The sequence below is a fragment of the Aulonocara stuartgranti genome (assembly GCF_965226115.1).
Source record: "Aulonocara stuartgranti genome assembly, chromosome: 18".
NCBI classification, from domain to species: Eukaryota; Metazoa; Chordata; class Actinopteri; order Cichliformes; family Cichlidae; genus Aulonocara; species Aulonocara stuartgranti.
Genome location: NC_138954.1, coordinates 32712333 through 32729032, shown reverse-complemented (window position 1 = coordinate 32729032; position 16700 = coordinate 32712333). Strand labels below are relative to the sequence as shown.

The 16700-nt window shown below is 42.3% G+C and overlaps 1 protein-coding gene across 4 annotated transcripts in view; it reads left to right on the top strand.

Annotated features, from left to right (window-relative positions):
* The window catches only part of brinp2 (bone morphogenetic protein/retinoic acid inducible neural-specific 2), a 292899-nt gene that overhangs the window by 265628 nt on the left and 10571 nt on the right, over positions 1–16700 (top strand). For all 4 annotated transcript variants that reach the window (XM_082514232.1, XM_082514233.1, XM_082514234.1 and 1 more), the window contains one exon: positions 10810–11032. In XM_082514232.1, the coding sequence (XP_082370358.1) occupies positions 10810–11032 (223 nt within the window). The remainder of the gene's footprint in view (positions 1–10809; positions 11033–16700) is intronic.

Here is a 16700-nt window from a genome sequence, read left to right as displayed (position 1 = left end):
GTCAAGTGGAGCGTGCGTTTGCGAGTGCATCGCAAAAACACATAAATATGCCTGACACAAAGCAGCGTCTGGCTGCAGTTTAAAGACTTTTTTGTCTCGGTCACGTCTCGACTTTGTCTTGGTCTTGACTCGGTCTGTCTTGGTCTTGGTCTCGATACCCTCTGGTCTTGGTATTGTCTTGGTCTTGGTTTAGGCGGTCTTGACTACAAGTCTAACCACTACCCAAAACTTTCCCCTCTTCCTAAACAACCAAATCCCACGTGTTGACTTTTTTAAAAATTGGTTGACATGGTACATTTTTCCACTGATAGGAAAGAGGTGGCTTTTTTTCTTTCTTCACTGTTTTCGCGCTGTCCTTAGAAAATGCTTAAAAAAAAAGTTGAGGAGCCTACAATGGTAGACAGAGAACTCCATTAATCAGACAAAGCTTCTGAGCGATACCTTGGCTTGGGAAGGAAGAACTATGGCAGAACGAGGCCCAGAGAGTGTTAGCCATCTGTCATGACCAGTTGGGAGTGAGGGGAAAGCAGAGACACTTAATCCTCTTTTCCAGATATGGTAATTTCTGGACCTAATAAAACGACGTAGTTACACTGAGGCTACAAAATGAATCTAAAAACAATAGGCCATATCACAATGGCTTGATGTGATACTAAAAATCTGATTTATCCACCCTGAAAACTTTCTTTTGGGGGTGTTCTAGAAGTTAAAGCTAAATGTTAGGAGCAAAAGAATTTTGTTGCTATTTTTTCCGTTACTGTAGAGTGTATTTATGATCAGAACTCACATTCACTTTGAGAATATATGTTCTGGTTAAGTAAAAGTGTTGAGGCATTGTTCCAAGAGATCAATCAATCTACTGAGCAGTGACCGAACTTGTTTCAAAAACTATTCCATCTAGTTTTTAATATAGAGGTTCTATAGAGACTGAAGAACATAAAATACTTGCTGCTAACTATTATGTGAGCAGCAGTGTCAGCAATGTATGATGGATGGCGCCTTTAATGTGTTACAGACACTTTGAAGTGATGGAGATAGCAGCTTTCTTGACAGCTCTGGACCTTCTGTTTTCCACTCCGTCTCTCCCAGCCTGCATCGCTGCAGAGTGAAAGACAGCGAGAGAGAGAAGGCACTGCCACATCCGCCTGAAGACATCCCAACTCCAACCTTATTGTCTGTCATGTTTGCAATTGAATTAAAAGCACAGAGGAAGACGGATGATTATTGAAGTTGTTGTTGCAAGAAATCGGGTGGGATTTAATGAGCGCCTTTTCACTAAGATGTGACTGACAGGGGCATGGCACAGGAAAAAAGACAAACCAGTGTTCGTTCCTATATGTGACTGGCAGTTGTAAACCCATCAATTCAAATTCCAGCTATGACAGATAAAATTCAACAATGAGTTTGTGCAAGGATTACTAAATGAGATGTATTAATTATACAGAGCATCGCCGAATCAACCAGTATGAACTTGCAAAGATGACATCGGTCTTTATGTATAGTTATCTAAACCTTTTTATCCATATTAAAAGGATGCTTGTATATTTTGAATATTTATTTTTAGAATTAAATAAGTGTTGAATGATGCTTGTCCTATTAGCTTAAGGAAATGTTCCAAAATGAAGTCCACCAGCTGAATGTCCTTCCTGAATATTGCATGGGGTAAAACAATAAGACAAAGAGCACAACCAATTACATTATTGGACTAGATCAAAGCCCAGTGCGGCACTCCAGGTCAAATTCACACTGACAGTATTTTATGTTAGAATACATAGTCATGCTAGCTGTTTAGTGAGCTGAAGACTAACCCATTCAAAGCAACAATGCTGACACACTGATGTTTACCTAGGAATGCTTTTAGCCACTATTGTGATGTCTTGTTTATTTGCTGAAATGCCAGCAAACACGCAAGAATTGAAAAAAAAGAATCAGATCAAGTTATATAAATCATTGTCCATGAATAAAAATATAAAGTGCAAGAACCAGTGAACACTTTGTTTGGTTGAATTCTAGACTGCTTTGTTAAGAACTGTTGAGGCTCTCTCTTTTCAACACATCCTGTGCTTGTAGTGAGGTGGATGAACAGTCCTCAGCCAGCAAGTCACTTAGCTGTCGGCTCTGCTCAATGGTGGCATGAATCACTAACTCAGCCCAGAGATTGAGATTTTTGGGGCAGCACGGTCACCCATTATGGAAAATAACCCCCCTCCCGCCGGCCCCTTTATCTGATAGATTTTGAGTGAGCCAAATTATCCATAAATTTGGTACATGGAGTCATAAATGTCAAGAAAAGGGAGGAAAACAGACTGACAAATTCCTTCAGCATGATGGCAGCGCTAATGATTACCACGGAGAGGCCGTGGAGAGAGAGAGACCAGGATAGTGTTGAAAGCAAATTGAGAGGAAGACAAAGGGTTTGAAAATAGAAAAAAAAAATAAAGAAATAAGGGAGAGGTGGTTGGGTGGGTGAATAATAAAGATGAATGTATATGCGGCACTGCGTGTGACTTAAGAACTGACTGAAGACAAAAAGAAGGAGAGGGAAAAAATGCAGGACAGAGGGAACAAAGTGGGCTGAGGTATAGGAAATCATTGATTCAAACTTGAAAGGAAAAAGAACTTTGAAACAGAATTCACATGGGCACTCTAATGAGGGCAAGCCATCATTAATGTGCCATTTTGGCAGCCATATTTGAATCTATCGCACAGCAGTAACTCAGGCTAACAGTCGTATATATTTTCATACATATTTCAGGATGTCAGTGGGGCAGTTTCAGCTCTTGTTGGCAAAGCTGGGACCACATCTGAGGATGGAGAAACAATTTCAGAGATCCGACTGACCCGCATCTAGCAGCATCTAGCTGTTTGTCTGAGAAAAACATTGTATTATTTTACTATTTCTATATAATTGTATATTGAGTACTACTGGGTGTTTTATAGCTACATTGCATTTGCTACCAACCTCAGTGGTCTCATTGGTCAGATCTGTTTTTGTCGGCTATGAAAAAAAATCGAGGTTGGTGTGAAAAATTAAATCCCACAAATTCGTCCTGTGAAATGAACGCCTGCATTAACAAGAATCCAGAATATAAAAAAATATACCTGCAAATTAGACCAAAGTTTCTTGACTCCGTCTTCCTTACTGGTCAGCAGTCTTTCACCCAGTCACTCAAGGGCCGATCAGAGTGATTAGATGAATCTGTATGAATTGAAAGACACTATAAATAAAGACCAGCTGAAGAAAGCAGCCACAAGCCAGAGCAACAAGAACGTTTTTGACTAGTTCATCTTCATGTCAGCATAGAAAGAGAAAGATACATAAAAAGGACGAGGAACCTGGGAGTAAGAGAAGATTAAAAAATCAGACAGAAAACTCAAACGCAAGAATAAGACAGTCTTGACTCACTAGTCCAGAAGAGGAAGATCACACCAAGAGAATGAGGCAGACACACACAAGGAGAGAGACAGACCATCATGTCATCTGGGATCACTGAACACTGTAATAGGCTTGAGTCTCGTCAGTTGGGCTCAGCTCAGGTCAGCTTGGCTGGAGATTTCTGTGCTGTCTTGTTGCCAACAGCCGCACATGGGAATATGATTCTCCAGCAGACCCAGAACAATCCAAGAAGGTCTCACTTAGCTGGCTTTGCGGGGGGGAAAAAAGAAATAATAGGTTCAAGTTTCCCAGAGGCTTCATACTGGCATAATATTTGCCCACTGGTTCATAATGGAACTAAAGTGAGCTCAGCACTGGAACGTGCTTGGCAAACCCTGCAGAGGGTACGAACTGTGTCTTCTGCACCGATGTTATTCTCACTGTAATTTTCTCCAAGTGTTCCCATTTTTTCAGTGTTTGAGATTCACACAGATACACACACACGCGCACACAGAGACACCCATACATACAGTACACACAGGATTTCTCATCACATATTGGCTTGGGTAGCAGCTGCATCTAGTACAACAAAGTAGGTGCTGTTTGAGTAAGGTCCCCATCTGTTTCTAAAATTTTATTCACAATAGCATAAGGGACAGTTGAGCCAAGCACATTTTCCTAAATTATAGCTCAGGAATGTTACTTAAGATGCAGACTTCTCATTTGCATTACAGCTCAAGCTTAGAAACAATCCATGTAAATGTATTTTGAAATTTTGACCATTCAAAGTTTTGTTAAACTTGTCATTTTTTCCAGTTTACCATCATCTACAAGTTTCTACAGATACAAGCCAGCAAACCACAGAAACATAATCGAGAATGATGACTTTAAATCTCCAATATGTAGTTTCTGAAATAAAATCAACATTATATTTTATTTTATAGAGGACATGCTTACTCGTGGGCAATAAAGAAATATAGAAATAAATCTTGCCATTGTCTGGTATGACTGGAAAGCTATGTGATGTTATTGAATGTTTATGATCAGTCACCTTGCTTAAATGAACTTGCAAATCCTACTTTTGAACAGAAATGAATCTTTCAGTGTTTGTATCTATACAGTGGCTTGCAAAAATATTATATGCTTGATATAGTATGTGAGAAATAAGCGTATATATATATATATATATATATATATATATATATATATATATATATATATATATATATATATATTTATTTATTTATTTATTTATTTATTTATTTATTTGAGTACACAGCCACTCGGGCTGCCAGGTTCATTTAAGTGGAGATGAGTAACAGACAACTGTAAAGCTAGCACTTGTATTTTAAGGCAGAAGAGTTAGGCAGCTGTGAGACAGGTTGGCTCAGGGACTGACAGACCAAAGGAGTAGAGATAATACTGCATCTCAGAGGTGGACATAAGTAAAAGGTGAAATCATCTTTTCCAGTTAGATCTGCCTTGAAGGATGAAAATACTAACAGGGGGATCCAAAGAAACAAATGACCAATTAGCTACATACACTGGCTTGCAAAAGTATTCGGCCCCCTTGAACTTTCCCACATTTTGTCACATTACAGCCAAAAACACGAATCAATTTTATTGGAATTCCACGTGAAAGGCCAACACAAAGTGGTGTACACGTGACAAGTGGAACGAAAATCATACATGATTCCAAACATTTTTTACAAATAAATAACTGCAAAGTGGGGTGTGCGTAATTATTCAGCCCCTGAGTCAATACTTTGTAGAACCACCTTTTGCTGCAATTCCAGCTGCCAGTCTTTTAGGGTCTGTCTCTACCAGCTTTGCACATCTAGAGACTGAAATCTTTGCTCATTCTTCTTTGCTAAACAGCTCCAGCTCAGTCAGATTAGATGGACAGCGTTTGTGAACAGCAGTTTCAGATCTTGCCACAGATTCTGGATTGGATTTAGATCTGGACTTTGACTGGGCCATTCTAACACATGGATATGTTTTGTTTTAAACCGTTCCATTGTTGCCCTGGCTTTGTGTTTAGGGTCGTTGTCCTGCTGGAAGGTGACCCTCCGCCCCGGTCTCAAGTCTTTTGCAGACTCCAAGAGGTTTTCTTCCAAGGTTGCCCTGTATTTGGCTCCATCCATCTTCCCATCAACTCTGACCAGCTTCCCTGTCCCTGCTGAAGAGAAGCAGCCCCAGAGCATGATGCTGCCACCACCATATTTGACAGTGGGGATGGTGTGTTCAGAGTGATGTGAAGTGTTAGTTTTCTGCCACACATAGCGTTTTGCATTTTGGCCAAAAAGTTCCATTTTGGTCTCATCTGACCAGAGCAGCTTCTTCCAAATGTTTGCTGTGTCCCCCACATGGCTTGTGGCAAACTGCAAACGGGACTTCTTATGGTTTTCTGTTAACAATGGCTTTCTTCTTGCCACTCTTCCATAAAGGCCAACTTTGTGCAGTGCACGACTAATAGTTGTCCTGTGGACAGATTCCCCCACCTGAGCTGTAGATCTCTGCAGCTCGTCGAGAGTCACCATGGGCCTCTTGGCTGCATTTCTGATCAGCGCTCTCCTTGTTCGGCCTGTGAGTTTAGGTGGTTGTCTTGGTAGGTTTACAGTTGTGCCATACTCCTTCCATTTCTGAATGATGGCTTGAACAGTGCTCCGTGGGATGTTCAAGGCTTGGGAAATCTTTTTGTAGCCTAAGCCTGCTTTAAATGTCTCAATAACTTTATCCCTGACCTGTCTGGTGTGTTCTTTGGACTTCATGGTGTTGTTGCTCCCAATATTCTCTCAGACAACCTCTGAGGCCGTCACAGAGCAGCTGTATTTGTACACAGCAAAATCTCCAGTGTTAAATTAACACTAGAGAGTGTCTATATGGGTCCACACCTCTGAGTGTTAAATACAACACTGTTGAGTGTTAAATTAACACTTTTGACAGTGTTATATGTTTAAAAGAAACCTAGTCAGTTTTGAAGATTAACAAAGACTAACACTGAGCAGTGCTGATTTTCTAACACTGGAAAATAACTCAAAATGTTAGAAATATTCCAACACTCAGAGGTGTGGACCCATATAGACACTCTCCAGTGTTAATTTAACACTGGAGATTTTGCTGTGTAATGTCCAGTGTTGTGCAATCCACATTATTTAGTGTCTTCTGCAGTGCAAATATGCTTAAAGTGATTTAAGTGATGAAGTGAAAACAATGTCCAGAATGTCCAGTGTGTGTGTAAGAACTGTATGTGTATGCGCTACTGCACTGGGCCCCGGTCTGATGGGCCTGGGCCCCCCTTCCCTGGCGGGTCGCGAAGGGTGGGAGTGCCTACTGGGGTCAGCGGGGGAGCTGGCCCCAGGGAGGGGTTACCTGCCCCTCCCTTCCTTCCCTCCCCATCTCCAGCTGCCTCCCTCTTCCCGCTCCTCCACAACCACCCACACATGCAGGGCCTTGGAGTGGGGGTATGTCACCAGGGTGCAGAGGAGGCTACCCCCCCCCCCCCCCTCCCCTGTCCCCTTCTGGCTGCCTCTGCCTCAATTTTATCCCACAACTTAGACATTCACATTATTCACACTCTCATTACACATACATATAGGATCTTGGGGGTGGGCACAATCACGGAGTCCAAATTACCATCAGGGTGTATACCTCACCCCTGGCGTCGTTGCCCACCTCTCAATTTTAAATACACTTAGTCATTGAGGGCTAGCAGGAGGGACTATGCGCTTACCTGCTGCTCCTTGGCAGGTAGCTCCATGCCCTCCTGGGTTTTAATTGCACCTTAGAACACATATGCATCAACACTACAATGAGCGGGTGGAGGGAGGTTTGGAGTCTTCTCCCACCCCCATTCTCTGCGGCCTGCTGGAGCGGGAGGGCTAGTAGGAGGAGTTGGCCGTCTGACTGCGGTCTGGGGTGTGGGGCCTCCCTGCTGCTGCGGAGTCGGGGTGGTCTGCCTCTCCCCACCGCAGGGAAAAGGGTAACACCACCTGGGTCTGGGTGCAATTCCCCCCTCCAGGGGCAAGGGTACCTAGACCCGGTTTGTAGAGTACGCTTGGGGAGTGTGATCGTGTGTACAGCGTCTCTTTATGTCTGTCTCCACGTTGGTTGAGTGTGGAGTGAGTGCATATGAGAGCATGAGGGTGGGAATGGATGTTTGTGTCTGTGTGTGCCTGTATGTCTGTGTCTATATGTCAGGTTGGGTATCAGACGCCACCTCTCTGGGGACACCTCAGGCCCTCCAAGGTTTGGAGGCCTATCTCCACCCACCACCACTTCCCCTGCCGGTGGCGGACTCCCTCAGGTGTCGGTGTGTTGGTGGTTCTTTGTGTCTGGGGGTGGGCGTCCAGGTACACACCGGCTCACTCCTTGGCGGCCGCTTGTCGGGGCCTGGGGCCTGGGGCTCGCTCGGGCCCCTTTGGAGGTGGGGTGCCCCCGGCCTCTCGGCCTGGGGCTCGGTCACTCAGGCACAGCTGGCTGCCGGCGGAGCTCACGGGCGCGTCACTGCAACTCCCCCTGACTTCTGCTCCGCGGCTGCTGGGCGAGCCCTCATCTGGGACTCTCCTCAGCTCTTACTGGAACAGTGGCGCGGCTGCCCCTCTGTTGGTCTTCCATGGTCTCTTGTGTTCTGGGGGCCTCTGGATGTCTGGAGTTTTGATCTCCTCCATACCCGCTTCACACCCTGGAGGACGGGGCTGTGGCCCCCCCACACTCCCTAGCAGATCATTACATGAAGAAACCTTTGGAATGCAAACATGCTGATCCACACAGGTATGCACACATGGGTATTCACAGACGCGGACTAAAGCTTTCTTGGCTGCTGCCTCAAAGCACACTGTGCGCTGTCTATCTTGCGTGCTGCACAATATCGTTTATTATTTAGTAAATATTGATATCTATGACTAGCTAGTTTATTGTGATGGTGCTTTGTTTTCTCTATTATTATGTTGCTCTTTGTTGTTTGCTGTCTCCTCTGTTTGTTTTTTTTGTTTGTTTTTTTTTTTTCTCCATACAGGTGACCCAGGAGTTCTTTTTTTTTTTCTCTCTCTTTCCCCCCCTTCTCACCGTCTCTTCTCCCCTTTGGTTTTCTTTCTTTCTCTCCCCCTCTTTCTCTCATTCATTCCCCCTGTCCTATTTATTAAAAAAAAAAAAAATGACAAAGGATGAACTGAAGCTCTGCCATCACGTAATGTCGCATACTGCTGTTTCTGATGTCATTTAGAAAAAAAAAAAAAAAAAAAAAAAGAACTGTATGTGTGGGTCAGTACTGTGTGGTGGTGTGATTGAGAGACCGTATCGCCTGCGGGAAGAAGCTCCTCCTCAGTCTCTCTGTGTTGGTCTTCAGGGAGCGGAATCGCTTTCCTGACCTCAACAGAGAGAACAGTCTGTTGTTGGGATGGCTGAGGTCCTTCACCATCTTCCTGGCCTTGGTCCAGCACCGCCTGCTGTAGATTGAGTGCAGGTCAGGGAGCTCGGAGCGGATGGTGCGCTCAGCTGATCGCACAACCCTCTGTAGAGCTCGTCTGTCCTGCATGGTGCTGTTTCCGAACCAGGTTAAGATGTTTCCCGCCAGGATGCTCTCTATGGTGCACGAGTAAAAGTTCCTGAGCACCTTGGAGGGCAGTTGGAAGTCTCTCAAGCGTCTGAGGTGGTAGAGACGCTGACGGGCCTTTTTCACCACGGTGTTGATGTGACAGGACCATGACAGGTCCTGCGTGATGTGAACTCCGAGGTATTTGAAGCTGTCCACTCTCTCCACTGGGCACTCGTTGATGACAGGGGTCTGGTAGTTCCTCTCCTGCTTAGTGCTGAAGTCCACTATCAGCTCCTTTGTCTTACTGACGTTTAGAAGGAGGTTGTTCCTCTGGCACCAGTTCTCCAGTTTCCTAATCTCCTTCAGGTAGGCCGTCTCGTTGTTATCAGAGATCAGGCCCACCACGACGGTGTCGTCAGCAAACTTGATGATGGTGGTGGAGCTGGTAGTGGCCACACAGTCATATGTGTACAAAGAGTACAGCAGGGGGCTCAGAACACACCCCTGGGGGGCTCCAGTGCTGAGCCACTGTATATGTTAAAATGTAGTGTAGTGACAGTATGCTGCACTGTGCAGAATGTTGCTTAAATGTGTAAATCAAGCTTGGGTAACACTCCTATTTCATTAAGTGAGTTTGCGTGAGTGGGTTTGGTTTGTCACGCATGAAAAATTTGAAATGCATAGTTCACAAGTGTGCCTGAAGCAACTCGCTCTTGATGTTTGAGAGTTGAAGTTTTTGTGTCACAGATTATTCATATTTATCAATAATGTTATGATGTATGGGAAATACAGTGAGGACCCCAGAATGCAGGACTTGGCAAAATGGAGATGAACTCAAAATCACATCTTTAATGCAGGTAAAAATGGGGACAAAAAAAAAACAAAGGGCAAAATACAAAACCAAACAGTAACAGGACAACTGGCTGCCTGACATCATGAGGCACCGGGGACTAAAAGCAAAGATAAACTCACAATCATAGAAGGCTCTAAACGATAGCAATGATGAAATTAGTGAGGAGGTTAAAGGATCACATACTTGGTGAACAAGGTGGGACGAGTAGCCACAGAAAAAAGAAAATCATTGTGTGTGTCATTTGTCACAGAACTCCCTTCTCAAAGATACTTAGCCTATTGTTAAAGAGTTTTAAATCAGATACCGCAAGACCAACGAGGCAATATGGTAGTGGTGCTTATTGCAAAGAAACTAAAAAAGAGCAGATGATCAAAAGCACTTTCTCCTGAAAATACAGTTAAAGAACAACTTCTCATATGTCAGATGACACAGATTGGAATATGGCAGGGGCTTAAAATTTTGTCTCGAGCTTTTGTGTTCCATGGGCACAAAAATACTAGTTTGAACAAAGTGGCATAGATGTAGCACACGTCTCCATACTTCATGCAAGTATATTAATATATAAATATAAAAGTAACACAACAAACAATGACAGAAGACAACCTTTTCCTCATTACCACATGCTTTTAGTAGTGGTGTTCAGCTCGTGATAATTGATGCTCTCTTAACTTGTTTAGGCTTTTAAAGATGGCCATCTGTATGTGACGCCATACGGTAAATCGTCACATAAATAGTGTTGCTTAATGACAATGATGCTACAGTGAATAAGATGGGATTCTAATGGAGAAGTGAATGAGTATAACTGCCGTTTAAAGCGCAGGTATTTGCTTTGTAATTGTGATTCATTATAACATAACAGCTTTTTTTAAATTCTAATGACACGTGAAACTCCCCAGCTTCTCTGTCATTTTCCTGCATGCTAGCAGGGGTAAAATGGAATGTGATGAATAGGCTTTCACTGCTCAAAAACTGTATTGTGATAAATTACCTGAGACTAACTTTGTTGTTTTCTCCTTCTCTCTGTCTCTGCTGAATTCCCTGCAGATGAATTCAAAGCCTTCCTGAAGCGATTGCCCACTGATCGCTTCCTGAATGTGTCCATGATAGCCAAGCTCTGGTCAGCCGACTTAACCCTCCAAAAACGTTATGCCCAGCTGGAGGCCAGCACCGTCCTTGTCCTCAGCAAAGCCCAGAAGATCATCAGGAAACTGTTCACGCTGAGTAAACGCTGCCCCAAACAGCCCCGCATCAGTCTCCCCCAACAAAGGTAGCTCACCGGGACACACTGACAGAGAACAAACCATTACTGGTATTTTATCTGGCTGCTGTGTTTGCAGCTATGGACTCTTTAACAGCCCACCTCAAAGGGGTGCACACATACCCCTTTATAAAACATTTGTTGATTGCACTGGAATTACATGGGTTTCGGCCTTGGGTTGTCTCTGTTGTAGGTTATGCATTACAATTTCTCTCACGTTTAAACCTCTTGGGCTATTTGACTGGCCACTTTATAACATTTACCTTGCTAGTACCAGGTTGGAACCCTGTTTGCCTTCCAATTGTCTTAATTCTCAATGGCATAGATTTAGCAAAAACATTCCTCAGTGAGTTTAGTCCATTTTGAGATAACAGCATCACACAGTTGCTACAGATTTGTCAGCTACACATACATAATGCAAATTGCCAATGGAGAAAAGGTGCTCTGTTGAATTGAGATGCTCTGACCGTTGGCCATTTGAGCACAGTGAACTCACTGTCACGTTCAAGGAACCAGTTTCAGGTGATTTGAGCGCTGTGACATGGCGTGTGATTCTGTTGGAAGCAGCCATCATAAAATGGGCATACTGTGGTCATAAAGGGATGGACACAGTCAGCAACAATACTGAGGTATGATGCTGCATTTTAATGATGCTCAGCTGGTACTAAAGGGCCCAGAATCTGCAAAGAAAATACTCCACACCAATACATCGCTACCAAGATACAAGACAGGATGGATGTGACACGTCTTATTTTGTGTTTATATATGTGTGTGTGTTCCTGTCTAGCTATCTTTGTGAGGACCGAAATCTGCCTTCTACTATACTTGTGAGAACCAACAGTCACTTGTGAGGACACACACACCGGTCCTCACAAATTTCAAGGCCTTTTTGAGGCTCAAAATGTGGTTTTAGTGTCAGGGTTACAATTAGGTTATGGTTAGGTTTGGGGTAAGGCTTAGGGTCAGGCATTTATTTTTAATGGTTAGAGTTAGGGTAAGGGGCCAGGGAAACCATTATGTCAATGAAGGCCCTCACTAAGATAGCTTAATGGGCTTGTGTGTGTGTGTGTGTCTGTGTGTGTGTGTCAAGATTAGAGAAATTACATGGCCAAGATTTTATTATATTCTCTCCCTCCCTCGCTCACAGACACATAACGGGTATGGCAGTCCATTCTCCCTGCAGCACGGACTACACTGCCCATGAGGCTACATTCTTTAGTGTTACAGGCGATGCCTGTAACACTCTGCCTGTTACCTTCATATTAAATCATTTTTGTGAATAATTTTTAAAAATATTTCTTCACGTCATTATGCGGACCGCAAGGAGGGGTGACATGGGCCGCAAGATTGAGACACAGACGTTACAGCCTCTTAATGTGTGTTTTGTCAAAAGTAGAGAGGGCATAGCCGAACCTACGAAACAGGAAAATACCTCAGTGTAATCCCTTTATTTCAGCAAAGTAACTGTATTCTGAATACCACCTTTTTAAACGGTAACTGTAACGGAATACAGTTACTCATATTTTGTATTTTAAATACGTAACGGCGGTACATGTATTCCGTTACTCCCCAACACTGCACATAGATCTGTAATCTTGTACTGAAGGCTGCGACTGAGTTCCAGAATGACCTTATGTTCATGTAATTCCCAGGGACGCGGGAACTTGTGTTTGTAACATGGAACAGGCACAACTTCTGATAAGAAGTCATTGCAGCTGAACAGACAGACAAAAAAGAGCGCTGCCTTTGTTGAAATCACCTCTTCAAATCATGTAACGAGTTAACTGACTCCCACAGTCTGAGTGAATTCTGCACGTGACCTCACTCAGTTTCAGTTTTTTGATTGATTGTTTTGTTTTTGCTGTTGTTTTTTTAAGGGAAAAATGAAGAAAGACCTTCAATTCAAACAATGCCAAAATGCCTCAAGGCGCTTTATATTGTAATGTAGACCCTACAATAATACATAGCAAAAACCCAACAATCATGTGACCTCCTATGAACAAGCACTTTGGCGACAGTGGGAAGGAAAAACTCCCTTTTAACAGGAAAAAACCTCCAACAGAACCAGGCTCAGGGAGGGGCGGGGCCATCTGCTGTGATCGTTTGGGGTGAGAGAAGGAAGACATGATAAAGACATGCTGTGGAAGAGATACAGAGATTAATAACAAGTATGATTCAATGCAGAGAGGTCTGTTAACACATATTGAGTGAGAAAAGTGACTGAAGAAGAAATACTCAATGCAACATGGGAATCCCCCAGCAGCCTACACCTATTGCAGCATAACTAAGATAAGATTCAGGGTCCAGCCCTAACTATATGCTTTAGGAAAAAGGAAAGTTTGAAGCCTAATCTTAAAAGTAGAGATAGTGTCTGTTTCCCAAACCAAAACTGGAAGCTGGTTCCACAGAAGAGGGACCCGAATACTGGTATACTGCTCTCCCTCCCATTCTAATAAAAACCTACAACCTATGAAAAGTATGTGGGCCTTGAGAGGTCAAATGGACTGCAGCTTAAGAAAACACCAGAACATGAAAGTGTCCTTCTATCAGGATTTCTCAGCCGAGGTGGCACGAAAGAGAAAGGAGTCGGTGAATGCGCGTTACTTGTAACGCGTTACTGTAATCTGATTACTTTTTTCAAGTAACGAGTAAATTAAGGGATTACTATTGCAAAAATGGTAATTAGATTACCGTTACTTTCCCGTAGGAACGCTGTGTTACTGCGTTACTAAAACCGTGATTTTTTTGCGAGAATGTCTCATGACAGTGACGTAAGCAAGTGCAACGTTGGTGACAACAGCTGTGTACAGATCAACAACGGATCACATATCGAGTGCGGAGAGAGTATGAGCGTGCAAGCGTTTAAAGTGTGGAAGTACTGACCTTACTTTGAGTTTGATTCCATAAAAAGTGACAAAAACATTAGCGTCCGTTGTGCGTGGGAAGAAAACTTCTTTTTACAGCGACAAAAACCCCTAAACTTCCAAGCAAGCACCAAGTGCGCTATGACATAATGGGAAATTCACAGAGAAACTCGCGGATTCTTCCACTGACCGCTGCGGCACACCTGCACCAGGGTAAACCTCCGCCTACTCTACTCCTGCTTTACAGGTGAAAATAGAGCAAAAGGACCACTAGACCAAAGGACTTTATTTATTTTCTGCTGTGTTTTACTTGAATCTATTTGAAAGAGTGAGTGTAAACACACACACAAAAAAAATGTATGTGCTGGAATGTGCATAAAATAGGTTTAAATGCTAAACTAATTTCTTCCAGTCAGAGAATGTTGCATATAATTAAATTTTTTGCTTGATACATAAAGTTAAAAGATTAAAACCAATAAAACAAGTTTTAAAAGGAGACTTTTCCATTTGATTACATTTTGTATGATGGATTATGCAGAAAAAGTAGAATTGGGCTGAAAGATCTATCGCTTTATCACCTCTTCAGGTTGTAAATCGCGTTTTTAAAAAGTAACTAAGTTACTAAGTAATTAATTACTTTTGAAAATAAGTAATCAGTAAAGTAACGGGATTACTTTTTTGGGGAAGTAATCAGTAATTAGTTACTGATTACTTTTTTTCAAGTAACTTGACCAACACTGCTCGCGACCATCCAGGACGTCAAGGACTATGTGAGCAAATTGCCAAGACCTAAATAAACTGTTGGTGCACGACAGTGCCATTCATATGTAAGTTACAAACTCGAGGCTTACAGCATTACAGTACTGTTAACGAGCTAAGGTATAGAGTATACTTTGATTTTTGACATACACTCCAGTGCGGGGATGGTACGCGTCTGTATCCCCCTACAGCTGTACTTTAGAGCAGGGTACATCTAGATGTGTAATTTATTTTACTTTGTGTTATTTGTGTTGGGGAGGGTTGAGGTTTCCAGGCTTTGTGTTCAGGTTTTGCTGGGAACCAGTGTTCTTGTTTTATGTTCAACTATTTTGGTTAATAGGTTAAGACTGGTCAAATGTAGATTTGGTTAAATATGTAAACAGCATATGCTTTTCCTGTATGTCAGTTAAGATAAGTACTTGGAATGTTAAAGGGTCCAACAATGTGATGAAAAGAAAGTCAATTTTAAATTCTCTGAAGAAAGGTTTTATTCACATTGCTTTTTTGCAAGAAATCCATCTGACAGATGATGAACATAGAAAATACTGTAAAGAATGGGTTGGTCATATTTTTTTCTCATCCTACTCCACAAATAAAAGGGGGGTTATTACCCTTATACACAAAAATCTTCCCTTCACTGTTACAGCCACTCACAAGGACAATGATGGAAGGTATATATTGGTTAAAGGCATGTTGCATGGGGAAACTGTTTTCCTAGGTAATATATATGCGCCGAATGCACAGGATGATGAGTTTTACACAGTATTATTTAGTCAATTAGTGGACATGGACTGTGCTAATATAATACTAGTGGGTGACTTTAACTGTGTTCTATGCCCCAAAATGGATAAATCTCCCCCACAATCTACTTTGTCAAAAAATCCCAAAACCCTTTGGCAAATTATAAATGAGCTTGACCTTATAGATGTCTGGCGACACTATAACCCATTATCTAAAGAATACACTTTCTACTCTAACCCTCACTTGTCAGCATCTCGTATAGATTATATTTTTATGTCCAAGTGTATCAGTCAGTTAGTTCAAGCAGGTAAATATTGGTCATATAGGTCTCTCTGACCATGCTCCTGTAGTCCCAACCCATGAGACATATTGAGCGCTCTAGGTCTTGGAAGATGAGCACACTGTCTCTTTTGGATGAGAAATTTATACACTTCATAACAGAGCAAACAACATTATTTTTTAGAAATAAATGATAAAGGGGAGATAGACACGAGAACTTTATGGGATAGCTATAAGGCTTACATGAGAGGGATGATTATTTCATACACAAGTCATAAAAGAAAGCAACGATTAACAAGGCAGTTAGAGATCGAGAATAATATAAAAAAGCTGGAGAAACAATATTATGTAACAAAATCAGCTGAAACATTAAGTGAGCTTAATATTGCCAGGACATCTTTGCGTAATTTGATAATGCGAAAGGCTGAAAGAGACGTCCTTCTTGCCAGACGACGGCTTTTTTAATCAGCTAATAAGCCTAACCGCTTTTTGGCTCGTCTTGTAAGGAATACTCCATCAAGTTCTTTTATCACAGCTATTGTGGATGTGAATGGTGAAAGGCAAGTAGGAAACCGTCAGATTAATGAGTGCTTTAGAGAATTCTATACAAACATATCAGTCTGAGATGGATATAACAAGGCTTAACTCAGGCTTTTTTCTAAACGACTTAGTATTCCCTCAGCTCTCTGAAGATCAGGTTAGCCTGCTGGAGTCACCCATTAGATTGATGGAGGTGGATAAAGCTATATCTGCACTCCAGTCAGGGAATATATAAGAATTTTTTAAGATAGTGAAAGTGAAGTTAAATAGTTTATTATTAAGGGTTTTTAATAAAGCATTTGAAGAATCGAAACTCCCTGAATCTATGTACCAGGCTAATATAACATTGATAGCTAAAAAAGATAAAAACCCGGAGTTATGCTCATCTTTCAGGCCTATTAGCCTTCTTGGTGTTGATAATAAGAAATAAGAAATGCTCTATTGTGCATGCTGACCAGACAGGCTTTATTAAGGGGAGGAATTCTTACAATAAT